The sequence below is a fragment of the Microtus oregoni genome, unplaced genomic scaffold (genome assembly GCF_018167655.1).
Source record: "Microtus oregoni isolate MIOR12 unplaced genomic scaffold, Mior012 000004F_ref0000308, whole genome shotgun sequence".
NCBI classification, from domain to species: domain Eukaryota; kingdom Metazoa; phylum Chordata; class Mammalia; order Rodentia; family Cricetidae; genus Microtus; species Microtus oregoni.
In genome coordinates this window covers 13,607,656-13,619,907 of record NW_024543063.1, presented here as the reverse complement: position 1 = coordinate 13,619,907, position 12,252 = coordinate 13,607,656, and the positions used below count along the sequence as shown (strand labels likewise).

The 12,252-nt window shown below is 53.2% G+C and overlaps 1 protein-coding gene across 14 annotated transcripts in view; it reads left to right on the top strand.

Annotated features, from left to right (window-relative positions):
- The window catches only part of Tns1 (tensin 1), a 229,143-nt gene that overhangs the window by 192,380 nt on the left and 24,511 nt on the right, over positions 1-12,252 (top strand). For 9 of the 14 annotated variants that reach the window (XM_041650696.1, XM_041650711.1, XM_041650706.1 and 6 more), the window contains 6 exons: positions 711-797; positions 5,426-5,622; positions 6,337-6,412; positions 10,131-10,223; positions 11,123-11,146; positions 11,570-11,608. In XM_041650696.1, the coding sequence (XP_041506630.1) occupies positions 711-797; positions 5,426-5,622; positions 6,337-6,412; positions 10,131-10,223; positions 11,123-11,146; positions 11,570-11,608 (516 nt within the window). The remainder of the gene's footprint in view (positions 1-710; positions 798-5,425; positions 5,623-6,336; positions 6,413-10,130; positions 10,224-11,122; positions 11,147-11,569; positions 11,609-12,252) is intronic. The other 5 variants (XM_041650701.1, XM_041650699.1, XM_041650702.1 and 2 more) reach the window with 5 other exon arrangements.

The following is a 12,252-nucleotide window of genomic DNA, read 5'->3' as shown; positions in this document are numbered from 1 at the left end:
GAGTTTAACAAGGCTGGGAGCAGTGAAGCACGTGCTACGATAGGCGGTCCATGGGAAGTACCAACCTCTGGCGCAGGCCCTGAGATATAAAGGTAGCTTGCTAATCAGCAAGGTGAGGACAGAGGAATACAGCAAGGCCTTCTACAACGCCCTGGAGGTTTATCCCAAGGCCTCTACTCATGGTACCAGTCGGCTTTGGGCAGCAACTAAAAGAATGAGGGGCCCCCGGGGAGAGGATAATGTGATTGAATTACCCCGGGGCTAAGGAATGCCAGGGGCGCGACCTTAGGTCTTAGATTCAGAAGGGGATGGGTGGCCTAGAGAGAAAGGGAGGTTCTTGGATGGCCTAGGATGACTTTCACAGTGAAGTGCAGGCTAACAGGGACCGAGGACTCTAGGTTCCAGGCTGCTACTGGACTTAGGAAGGAAAAGCCCCTGCCCTTCCGAGGAGCAGAGGCCCTGGACCACCCTGTCTTTCCATCTTCCCTCCTTCCCCACTCCCCTCCAATGTGTAGCACTATCCTGGAGTCAGAACAATGACTAACCCTATTTTTTTTCTTTGTTTTTGTTCTGTTTCATGTTGTTTAATGCCTCGCCCCCTGCATTCTCCATGTGTTCTGTGTCCCCCTGTCCCCTGTGGCATTGGTGGGGTGCTTTCCATGCCTGGTGCCTCCCCTTCCTGCCGGCTCCCCTGGGGTGTGGGTGGACAGCATACAATGCCAGACTGCAGGGCCTGAGGCAGAGTGGCACCTTTCGACCCTCTCCTCTCCACCGGCTCCGATCCGCTTCTGTCTCTGGTGGGTTCCTCTGATTCTCCTTCCTCGTGGCTGTGGACCCTTGCTTCAGCTTCCAGCTTCCCTCTGATCCTCTTTGCCCACGAGATTTTGCCCAAACCTTCCTCACCTTCCTTTCTCTCCTGCCTTCCCTACTCTCCTATAAGGTGGCTCTTCTTTTCCTTCCTCATCCTCCTCCCTCTCCTGCTTTCCCTTTCACCTCCCTTAGCCCCACCCCCACACCATCCCTGCTTGGCTGAAGACCTGATGCTTTTAGTTGGCCTTGTCTGCTGGGCACAAGGTCGGAAGTAATTAGAGGAACTTTCAGAGTGCCCAGTGGAGATGTTGGTCTTTCCAGTGAGGTTCCCAGTCGCTTATTCTTAGTCACCCCAGGTGGGATGGTTTGAACTTCAGGGCCAAGACTCAGAACTGTGTTTTTCCCTGGGACCACCACATGTCAGACAGGAAGAGGTGGCCCCATCCCTGCCTCACTCCTCTCGTGCTGGGACCCGTGGCCTCATCTTGCCTGAGCCCGTATGGTGACTCCACTGTTCAGAACCCACATTCTCAGTCCGAAAAACCCGCTGTGTCTATGTGGCATGGTGCTATAACCTGCCACAGGTGTGCTAGTCCTCCATCATGCCCCTGTTAGTCTAGGATCCTGCCAGTAGAGTCCCAGCCTTTGTGACATGCGGGCTGCTAGGCTTTCATCCTTTGTCTGTTCACTCCTGCCTGGAGGAGTAACAGGGAGGAGACCATGCACCCAGCCTTCTCCAATGTCACAGCCCTAAGCAGCTCCAGGCAAAGGCATCTTCAAATCCTGAGGGCAGTGCCGTGTCTGTTGCCCTATGGACCATTCTGCTGCAGCCCCCTGATACTCAGAAGATGGCTCTGACAGGTTGTCCTTCCCTTTCTTTTCTCTCCCCTCTGCCTTTTTCTTGGCCCAGCAGTGGGGGAAAGTAGTGTTAAACTGGGCCCAGGGTCCTGTTCAGGTCATGGGACAATGGACCTGTCCCGGGGGGAGCTGGCATGGCTTGCCCTGGAGCTTCTAGTGTGATCGCGTGTGGCTTTCTAGTGCCCTGGCCCAGCAGGTGGCTTCCATCCTGGATCCCCTTACTTCTGGAGCCCTGGGCATGAAGCTGGACACCCTGTCCTACCACCTGGAGCTGAGGAATCCAGTCTTTTGGAAACCGGAAGGCTGGAAAGAAGAGTTGGGTCTGTGGGGGTGGGGGCAACCAGTATCTGGGTCTGTGGGAGAGGTCTGTGTTGATGCCTGTAGTGACACTGCGTGGCTTTGAGTATTTATCTGGGTGACTCTGAAGAGTGGCAGTATGTGTGTGTTTGTATGAATGTGTACACACACACACACACACATACCCATATACATTTATCGATCTCTATATAAAGATATGTATATGCACAGGCATGCTATTAGCTTTGGGACCCAGAGAGCACTTTGGGCGGAGAACAGTGTTGTCCTGGAGGCAGTGAGGGTGGGGCCGACTCAACACCGTTCCTGGGTGTATGTGGCAGCTGTCAGGCTGTGGTGACCATCTGTTTTCATAAGGTGCTGGGGAAGATCAGGTGCCAGTCAGCCCCAGGTGAAATAGCCCTGAGGGGCCGACCCGGGACTGGCTACGGGGCATTATGGGTTGAAAGGCCACTTTCTTACCCTCAGAGTATGCCACTTCTCAGTACGCAGCAGCCTGCTGGGGAGAACCTTCCAGAAACATTGATGGCTTCCTCTGGCCCTGTGGGCCTAAGACACACACTCTCTCTGTTTCTCTGTGTCTGTCTGTCTGTCTGTCTCTTTCAGTGTGTGTGTGAGAGAGAGGGAGGGAGGGAGAGAAAGGGAGGGAGGAAGAGAGAGAACGAGAGAGAGAGAGAGAGAGAGAGAGAGAAGAAGAAAGAGAGAGGGAGGGAGGGAGGAAGGAGAGAACTCTGCCTGTGTGCATGTAGCAAGCAAAGGCTTGGAGAGAAAGGCCGGGAGACTAAGGAGTCCTCAGTGGAGTCTGCCCAGGGAGCAGGGCCCCTTTGGATGTTTATACAGTTTTGGGGATGTGAGAGAGCTGTACGTGGTCTCTCTCTCTCTCTCTCTCTCTCTCTCTCTTTCTCTCGCCCTGGCTGTCAGCTGGTGTCCAGAGTCACCACTTGGCTGAGGAACAATGAGGCTTCTCTCCTCTCTACTGCGTCAGGCTCCCTCTCATAGGAAGAGCTCTCCAGGCACTCTGGGTTAGCTATGGTCTTGCCAAGGGGACAACAGTGAGACACTGTCTTCCAAGACTGAGTGCCCTGACTGGCTGCTGGTGCCATAGACCACTCTCTGGGAATGGTCAGCCCTGTGGGAGTGCAATGTGGGGGTCTTTCCTCTTCTGTAAAGGGACACTTTGACCCATAGTCTCCAACTGCAGCCCCTGGGCAGAGCGAGCTCCCATTGCCATCCTGGCAGTGACAGGGAAGGGAGCTGAAATGACTCAGTTACGCTTGCTTTCAAGTGCCCGTCTACCTTGGGCAGGTCTATGTCCTCTGCTGGTGGCCCACCACACACGTAGAGCAGCCTTGGTCCTCACTACTGTCCTATGGCTCCGGGCCTGGGAAGGATGGTGTGAATGTTCTCTGTCCCTCCTAGAGGGTGCCTCCAATGGAAACAGGCCTCCTTTCTAAAAGCTAACACAGGACCCCCAAACAAAGAAGTGGCTACTCTTGAAAAAGAGGAGAGATTGCCAGAGACTATGGTGGTGGAGTGTATGTCAGGGGGTGGGGTACCCCTGGAACCAAAGGCAGCTCTTAGGCGTTTCCTTCCACCTTGGGGCTGAATTCAACTCCACACCCCAGAACTTCTGTGAAGTTGCTCCTTTGTCATAACGTTATTAGAAAAGCAGTGGCCTCTAATGCTTCTGCCAGGAATGAACCCAGAAGCGGGGCTAGGGCTGGCCCACATGTCCCAGAGGCCTGAGTTTGGCAGGGCCTGGCAGGAGGAAAGAGAAGAGGGCCTGAGGCCAGAAGCTGCCTGAGTTCTGGGAGCCTAGAGTTGCTGGCAGTGTCTGGGGTGGCTCCAGATGTCCAGAGCCGGCCGCCTCCTCTCTCTACTCCCTGTAGATTCTCCCAGCAGCCCCTGCTCAGGATTGACACACCCTCTTTTTTTTCTCTCTCTTCTGGAAAGCAGGGCATTCTGAGGTTAGGAGGTTGTTTGCTTTGAGCAGAGCAGTTTGGGACCAGCAGGATGCAGTCTGTTTTGGTCTCCATTGTGCAGGTAGGCAGGGCTGCCTGAGTCACAGCACGGAGTGGAGACTCTGGTCTGCCTTCCACCTTCTGCACCTCACTTGTACTGTTGGCAGCTGGTCTTGCTAGCCCCTGATAGGTCCCCAGAGCCTCTGCCACAGAGTATGTGCATCTACACCACAGTCACTGTGTGTGAGTGAGGTGGCTCTGCCCCAGTCAGCACTTTTCTGTTCACATTAACCAGGAAGGCTTCCTGGGCAGTGTAGGCCATGGCAACCATTTGTGGCTATGGAAACTAAGGGTTGGGGACCACCTGGACTGTGTAGATCCCACTATAGAGGATGAGAGGGGATTCGGGCTACATAAGGGCAAGTCCCACCAGGCTGTCCTGGCTGTGTTCCCAAGGGCCAGCATTGCATGTGTGTGTTTATACATGTATGTATACATGTACACACTGCCTCTTGTGACTAAGGAGGTGGACCCAGATGTGTGTTCATGTTCCAAGCTCATGTGACCTAAGCCCCTTAGCTAATCCTCGGTGGTGATGAAGGCAGAGATGAGAATTTAAAATAATTAAGCCTAGGCTCCAACTCTCAGGGTTGGGCCTTGGCTCCTGGGACCTGGGAAATCAATATTCTAGGGTTCTGGAAGCCAGCACAGTGAAATAATAGATTCCATACCCTGGTCCAGCTGTGGGGAGAAAAGATGGGGAGGAGGCAGGGTGAGGCTAACATGGGCAGCCTTTGTAGTGGGCTAGACAGGAAGTGGGGGCAGGAAGAAGGAGCCCCTTGCTCTCACTTTCCTGCCCTTTGCCAGGGTAGGGTATGGTGGGAGCCTTGGCCTCCGCCACGGCCACAGCCCCCGCTGCTATAGGGGAAGTTGGTTAGAGGTTTCAGGGGTGCACTGGATGAAAGCCAGGGAACCCCTGAGATCAAATCCACCACAGAAGCCAGTTGTGGCTGGAGACTCCAGAGTGTGACTTGGTCATTCTTTTGTTTCCCACTGGGAGCGCCATGTGTGAGATGATGCAATTTAGCCCTTTCCAAAAGTCCTTCCCAAAGGCTCCATGTTGCTTGTTGGTTGATGCAGTTGCCTTGGAGACCCTCCCCTCCTTCCTCTGGAAGCTCTGGCCTTTTGCCTCTGGGGGCTGGAAGGAGCCGACATCTGTTTCTTGTATCAATCCTTTGTGCTCTTGGTCCAAATCCTATACAGAGCAGAGCCCAGGCTAAGCGGCCTCTACCCTCACCCCTGCCCCGACACCAGGGGAAGTTTAGGGTCTGAGCTGAATTGGGGACAGGAAGGCGTGGTGAGGTTCATCCCAGTTTAACCCCTGGGCTGAGGTGTTGCCTTTGTGTGAGGGAGGGTGTTTGATGGGATCGCATCATTATTTAGTCTGCTCATTGCTCTCCATGTCCTGCCCTTCCTCCCAGGGGTTCAGGCTCGGGAGAGGCAGCCTGCAGAGCCCCCAGCCCCGCTGCGGAGGCGAGCAGCCAGTGATGGACAGTATGAGAACCAGTCTCCAGAGGCCACATCCCCCCGTAGTCCTGGGGTCCGCTCTCCCGTCCAGTGTGTCTCCCCTGAGCTGGCTCTCACCATTGCCCTCAATCCTGGAGGGAGGCCCAAGGAGGTGAGTCCTGGAGCTGATGAGTCTTGGGGCCACAGCAGAAAGCAGAGTCTGTGGTGCATCTCCAGGAGCTTGAGGATCAACTGCTAGTACTTCATCAGTAAATGTAGCGATTTCTCCCTCCCTGCATCCTCACCCAAGCATTTGTGCCCCAGCTACTTGCTTTAACACAGACTGAAGTTCCTTCCTCAATAAGCATCCTCGAGGAAGCATACATGACCCCAAGATTTACAGTCCAAAGTTGGTCAGATAGACTGACAAGCGAGCGTCTTGTTTGAACTTTGGAGAAATGAGACTCTTCTTAGGAGGTTTAATTTTTGTGCCCAAATGATTCCATTGCTGAGACATGTCAGTAGTTAGAGGCAGTGGGTCTTGAACTTCCGTGTACAGAAGAACTGCCAGGGAGTTTGTTAAACCCCTTCATTTCTGGATGCTCCTACAGAGACTCCAGCATAGCACAGCCTGCGTACCTGTTCTGAAATACTTCTGCCCAGGCCTTAGTGTGGCCTTGCAAACAGCCACTCCCCACACTTAGCCACCAACAAGGAGTGGTTGAGGCGGTGAGGGGCCAGCATTTGGGCCTCCCTGGGCGAGGTGGAGAGTCAGGCTGGAGAGGGAAAGTGTGGGCTGCCTAGCTGCTTGTCCCATGCCCAGGATCACGTGAAAAGGAGCCTCTCCTCAGGACTTCCTTCTCTCTGCCCTTCTGTTCTCCTGCAGCCCCATCTGCATAGCTACAAGGAGGCCTTTGAGGAGATGGAGAGGACCTCCCCGAGTGGCCCACCATCCAGTGGGGGTAAGAGCACCTGCTAAACCTATGCCCCACCTTGTGTGATTGTCCCAGGGGTGGGTTGGGAGGGGAGAGAGTGAGCGGAGGTGGGAATGACTGGAATTGGTTGCTTTTTGCTCTGTGCCCCTCCCCTGCCTCTGCTCTAAAGCTTTGTGTTCCCTACTGTCTGCTCTCAACCTAAGGATGAGACTAGCTCAGATTTAACATCCACGTTGTTTGACCGCAGATCCTGACTCTCGTCCTATGGAGCTTTCTGTCTTGAGTTGCTGTTTTCCCCCAGGCAACACTAGTAAGAGATTCTTTCCCATTGTGACAATCGTGACTTGTCCTTGCTCTTAGTTCTGCTGCCTTGCTTATCTGTATGCAGGCATCTTCATCTCAGGCACCCTGTGTCGCTTCTGCTAAGAAAGAACTGGGGCAGGTCTATCTTCTCTCGTGCTATCCTTGGCCTCCAGGAAGGGTTTTTAGTTTACAACCCCAGGAGAAGCTGGTGGGACAGACAGACAGACAATAGAGCCGAATGAGCCCCAGGGCGGTCAGTGTTCCTTTCTGTAGGGGAAGTGCCTTGGGAGGAATTGGAGGACTTTTTGTAGGGGCAGTGATAGGGTCTTAGCAGGTGTTAAGGGACCCAGGTGAGAGACTTGGGTGGCAGAAAAGGTAGATGGGAGAAGCTCAGTGCTTAGGGAGACAGGGCTTGGCCTGAGATGCCCATTAGTCCCCGAGAGAAGGAAAGCTGGTAGGAAAAGGTGACTGAGCTTAGCTGTGCATCCCCTGGGGTGTGACTGTCCTTCACAGGGACAAAATGTGGCCTGCATGTGTGGGCCGCTATGCCAGGCATATGGGAGGTTGAAGCTGTGTGCACGCACACACACATACACCTGTGATTTAAAATTCTCGGTGTCAGGACCCTAGTGAAATCAATTGTAGTTTTTACTAAATCTGAGAGATTGTCATTTCAATAGGAAAGTCAATATCAATAACAATATTTTATTGAGATACTATATGATATTAAAAAACATTGTAAGAGTGCTAGGGAGATGACTTAGTGGGTGCTTGCTATACAGCCATGAAAGCCTGAGTTTTGATCTTGGCACCCCCACACGCCTGTAGTTTCAGTTCTAGGGTGCAGAGACAAGAGGATCCCCAGGAGCTGACTGGCTAGTCTCGCTGAATCCACAGCCCCAATCTTAAGAGACAAAGGAAGAACTAGATGTCGGCCTCTGGCCTCCACATGTGTTTGCTACAGGCATATGCACATACATGAATATACCACATCTGTGCACCCAGAGAGTTTATTCTCAAAGGGTACCAGTGAAATTAATGATAGAAATATTTTTATATAACCCCAGTCTAAAATATTGAGTTAGTGATATTGGTATTTTAAAAATGAGCCAGGGTGGTAGTGCACACCTTTAATCCCAGCACTCAGGAGGCAGAGGCAGGAATATCTCAGTGAGTTCAAGGCCAGCCTGGTCTAGAGAGCAAGTTCCAGGACCTCCAAGACTACATAGAGAAACTGTCTCGAAAAACAAAACAAAAATAAAACCTAAATAAATAAATAGTAAATAAATACACAAATCGAGCCAAGTATGATGGGGTGCACTTGTAATTTTATCTCTCAGAAGGCTGAAGCAGGGGACTGTAAGTTTGGGGCCAAGAACCTGTCTCAAAAAAAACCCCAAACAAACAAAAAAATCCAAACAAAATACTTAATAAACTCAAATGTTATTTTGTGCCATTTTCGCACACACCTTGAGTTCCAGTGTGTATGCTGTACACCTGGGACAGCTCGGAACAGATTAGCCCACCGTAAATGCCCAGGGTGGATTTAGAGCAGCAGGCGTCCAAACCCAGGGCACTCTGCTCCAGAGTGGCTTTGGGGCTTCTTGTGACTAGATGGCGTCTCTGGGCCTTAACCTTTCACCTTTATAACTCCTCCCCCCACCGCTGTGTCCATCTGCGCTTCCCCTGCTCGGAATGGAAGCCATGTTAATTGTACCTCTGCTATTTCTCTCCTCTCTGGTGGCGAGTCATGCGTGCCCTGGGGACATATATGAGTCCGAAGTTTCGAAAAAGGCCTGGGGCCGGAGAGAGAGGTTGGAAGGCGGAGAAATGCGAGGAATGTTTCTCTCAGGAAGGAGAGGGCGCCTGTCTTCAGAGCCACCCACTCCTTGCCTCACTATAAGGGCCACATTGCTTGGGTCTGGGAAGCTGAGGATGGGGTGGAGGGGAGAAGCCAAGCAAAGCTTCCACTATTTCTGATCTCCTGTCCCTTTCTTCTTGGTCCCCTGCCCCTTAGCTGCCCCGGCTGGGCAGCGGATGTTAGCCAGGGATGGGGATTTCTCCCACAAACCCTGGTCACAGAGCAGTTCATTCTCTCATGGTGAGGCCATTCATACTGGCATTTGGGTGACAAGTTACTAAGTGACAGAGAGGTGCTTATGAGCAAAAGACAGTGTTAGCAGCATGGGGCAGGGGACATGCGGAGAGGGCAGGCAAAGGCCTTGCCCAACTCAGCCACGGAACTGTATGTCGTGCATGTCACACATTTGTCGGTTGGAATGACAAGGGACAGAGAAAGGGTGGAGGACGGGAGCAGGTCTCATCTGTACCTGTGATATCCCCTGTGTGAGTGTGTGTGTGTGTGTGTGTGTGTGTGTGTGTGTGTGTGTGCAGGTGAGCACACACGGGTAAGCTGTCTGCTGCTTACTCTGTAGGATGGTACTTTGTTGTTGCTGTTTGTTACTTAAAATACCGACCATGGAGCCAAGCTTGGATCCTGGGCACATGAAGGCTACAGCTCATCTGTCGAGAGCCTTGGAGAACACGTGTGTCCTTAGGGGCTGTGCTTTCTTCTGGCTGTCGGGATTCCTGACAGGACCCCAGTCCTCATTTCTTTACCTCTCAGAGATGCGCTAGGTATCACGGTAGCTGCCGCTGAGCTCTCTCGAGACTGGGCACTATACCACGCCTGTCGCTCGGCTCAAAGTCCTTGGCTGATGGGGAAAAAGCTGGGCGGCCCTTTCTGACCTTGTGTGATATGTGACACTTGTAACCCAGATGGACCACTCAGGGGGAGCCTCATTTCACCCAGGAAGCCGTGCTCTTGAGAACACAGTGCTGAGTTTTCCTCCCAGAGTACCAAGACTCCAGTACCAAGACTCACTCTTTCTTGTGATTTTCATGGGACCATGTGACCTGGGGCTTCTGAGTCTCAGGGATGGTGAGGTCCCTGCCTGTGATGGTCAGCCCCACTTTTCAAGAAGTTCTTCTTGAGACTATTTTTGTTTGTCTTACATTTGTGTGCCTGCCTTGCAAGGAGTGTGTGTGTGTGTGTGTGTGTGTGTGTGTGTGTGTGTGAACAGAGGATGCTGGGGAAGGAGAAAGTGGGAAGATAATCGTCTCTTGAAGGCAAAGACAACTGAAGAGTGGGCTATGGTTAATAAGCCTTCATAAGGTAAAGAAAGGGACGGTGGCTGTAGAGAGGAGCCATATCCGTCTCTCAAGGATGGGGGAGGGTCAGGACAGGACTGTCAGCCCCAGACTGTTGTAGGCCTCTCAAGCCAAAATGTGAAGCAGCACAAAGGGAGGGCAGGGGAGGGCAGGGGAGGGCAGGAGAGCCAGCCCAGCATGGGCAGGGAGGGTGCCGCCAGACCTCACCAGGCCACACCCTCACCATGGTGTATCCTTACCTCCAGTGTCTCTCCATCTTCTTCCTACACAGTACGCTCTCCTCCAGGTCTGGCCAAGACACCCCTGTCTGCTCTGGGTCTGAAGCCCCACAATCCAGCTGACATCCTCCTACACCCCACAGGTGGTGAGTGATCGGAAGGGAGGGAGGGAAATGGCGTGGGAGGCCCGGAGAACCCAGGAGTCCGAGCAGGTGTTCTGACTAGAGCTCTCACAGAGCAGAGGCTTTGGGGGAATCTTCCTGGAAATGAGGAGGCCGTGCCTGTGTGCCACACTGGAGTAATGCAGAGGGGCCACTCTGTGGGCCTTGGGGCATTCTTCCTGCCTGCCTCTGCTTTCTGGGCCTTAGGGTTTTGAGACCCGCTTCCAGTTCTGCTGGAAGCCTAATGCCCTGTGTTAGTGCCGTGTCCCAGCACGTGCGTGTGTGCGTGCACGTGCGCGTACACACAGGTGTGTAGTAGAGAGCCATGCCTACTGTTTGGTGACAGCCCCCCTCACCCCTACTCAGTCCAGTGGCTCCTATGTTGAGCATCCTAATGACATCACAGGCCAGAGCTTAGGTATTTGGGCTACTACCCCCCCGCCACAGCTTTGCCTGAGAAATGGGTCACTCCCAGCAGCCATGCCATCTGCCCTCTCCCTGTTATTTCACTATCAGCCCTGGGTCTCCTCTGCCCCCCAAAAGCAGACCCTGCTCCTCCTTATGTTTACATGCTCAATGTTGGCGACCTTTGACCCTGCTGTTAAGAATAGGAGCTGGGCTCTGGGAACTTTCTGGGCTGCCCCCAACCACACCAAGGTCCCCCATACTGGTTATGGGGTGGACGGCCATGTTCGGGAGAAGGTTACAGTATGACGTGGATGGTCACCAGACCCATCCCTCTTTGTCCTGCCCACTCCCCAGTTCCCTCTGTAGGGGAGAGAGACAGGGGTCCTCTGGGACTTTTAATGGCAGTTAGGAGTCTGCTGAGCTAGTTTAAGGCGGAGCTGCAGCTCTCGGGGGTCAACTTTTCCTTTCTTCCTTAGTCACCAGAAGACTGATCCAGCCAGGTAAGAGGGTGTAACACGCATTTGTGAACAATGCAGACACCGAGACACAGCCTCACTTAGGATGTACAAGCATGGGCATATACACTCAGCCATCACAGAGATGAAGGGCCAGAGGCCTCCTCTCGCTAGCCAGCATGCTGCTATCTGATGCTTGGTCCACGCAAGCCCTGGTTGCAGAGGCTGAGAGGGACCTGGCTCCTGAGTGCTTCACAGTGGCCCTGGACTCCGGGGTCCTGTGTGGAGGAGGATCCCAGCCTCCAGCCCCCGTTTCTTCACCAAATTCGGTCTCTAGATATAATCCTGATAACCTCTCTCTCTCTCTCTCTCTTTCTCTCTCTCTTTCTCCTGGGATCTTCCTCTCATCTTTATCATCTGCCCTCCCTTCCTGCCTCTCCTCCTCTTGCCTCTCTTCTCCTCCCTCAGAGGAAGGTGAGGGGGAGGAGGTGACTAAGCCTCCAGAAGGTAAGTGCACTTTGCTGTGTGTGGCTCCCACTCTCTAGGTCTGGGGATGGCTTTTCACAAGGAGCTTGACAAGGCCGGCTGGGGCTAGATCTCTTTCCTCACCTGCTCTCAAGTGACTAGGCACATAGCCTTCCTGCCCCCACCTTCTGACAATGAGATGCCACTCTGGGCACTGTCTGAATGCCGCCTGGGCACCAGTTCAGGCACAGCTAGTATCTGGGCGCCAGCATGGTGCCACCTTGTTGACAAAAATACTCCCTGTGCCACTTCCTCTCCCAGGGGCACATGCACCACCTGACTGGTATGCAGTGTACACAGAGGCAGACAGGGAGGGGCAGAAAGAGCAGGACTCTCGCTTGGCCACTCAGACATTTAAGCCTATGCAGGTCCTTTTAGAAGCTGCCGTGTACACTGAAGTAGCCGGGCTTCCTCTTGCTGGGTGTTGGTGACACTCACCTCGCAACAGTGCCTTCAATAGAACCAGTATCTACTGTGGACTATCTGTAGGTGTGAGCTGGCTCCTTTTGTATCTCTGTGACAGGGACCTGAGCACTTGGAGGAGTGGCTTATTTGGGTTCATGGTTGAGGAGATTTCAGTCTCCTATGACAGGAATGGCATGGTGGTGCAGTGAAAGTGTGTGATG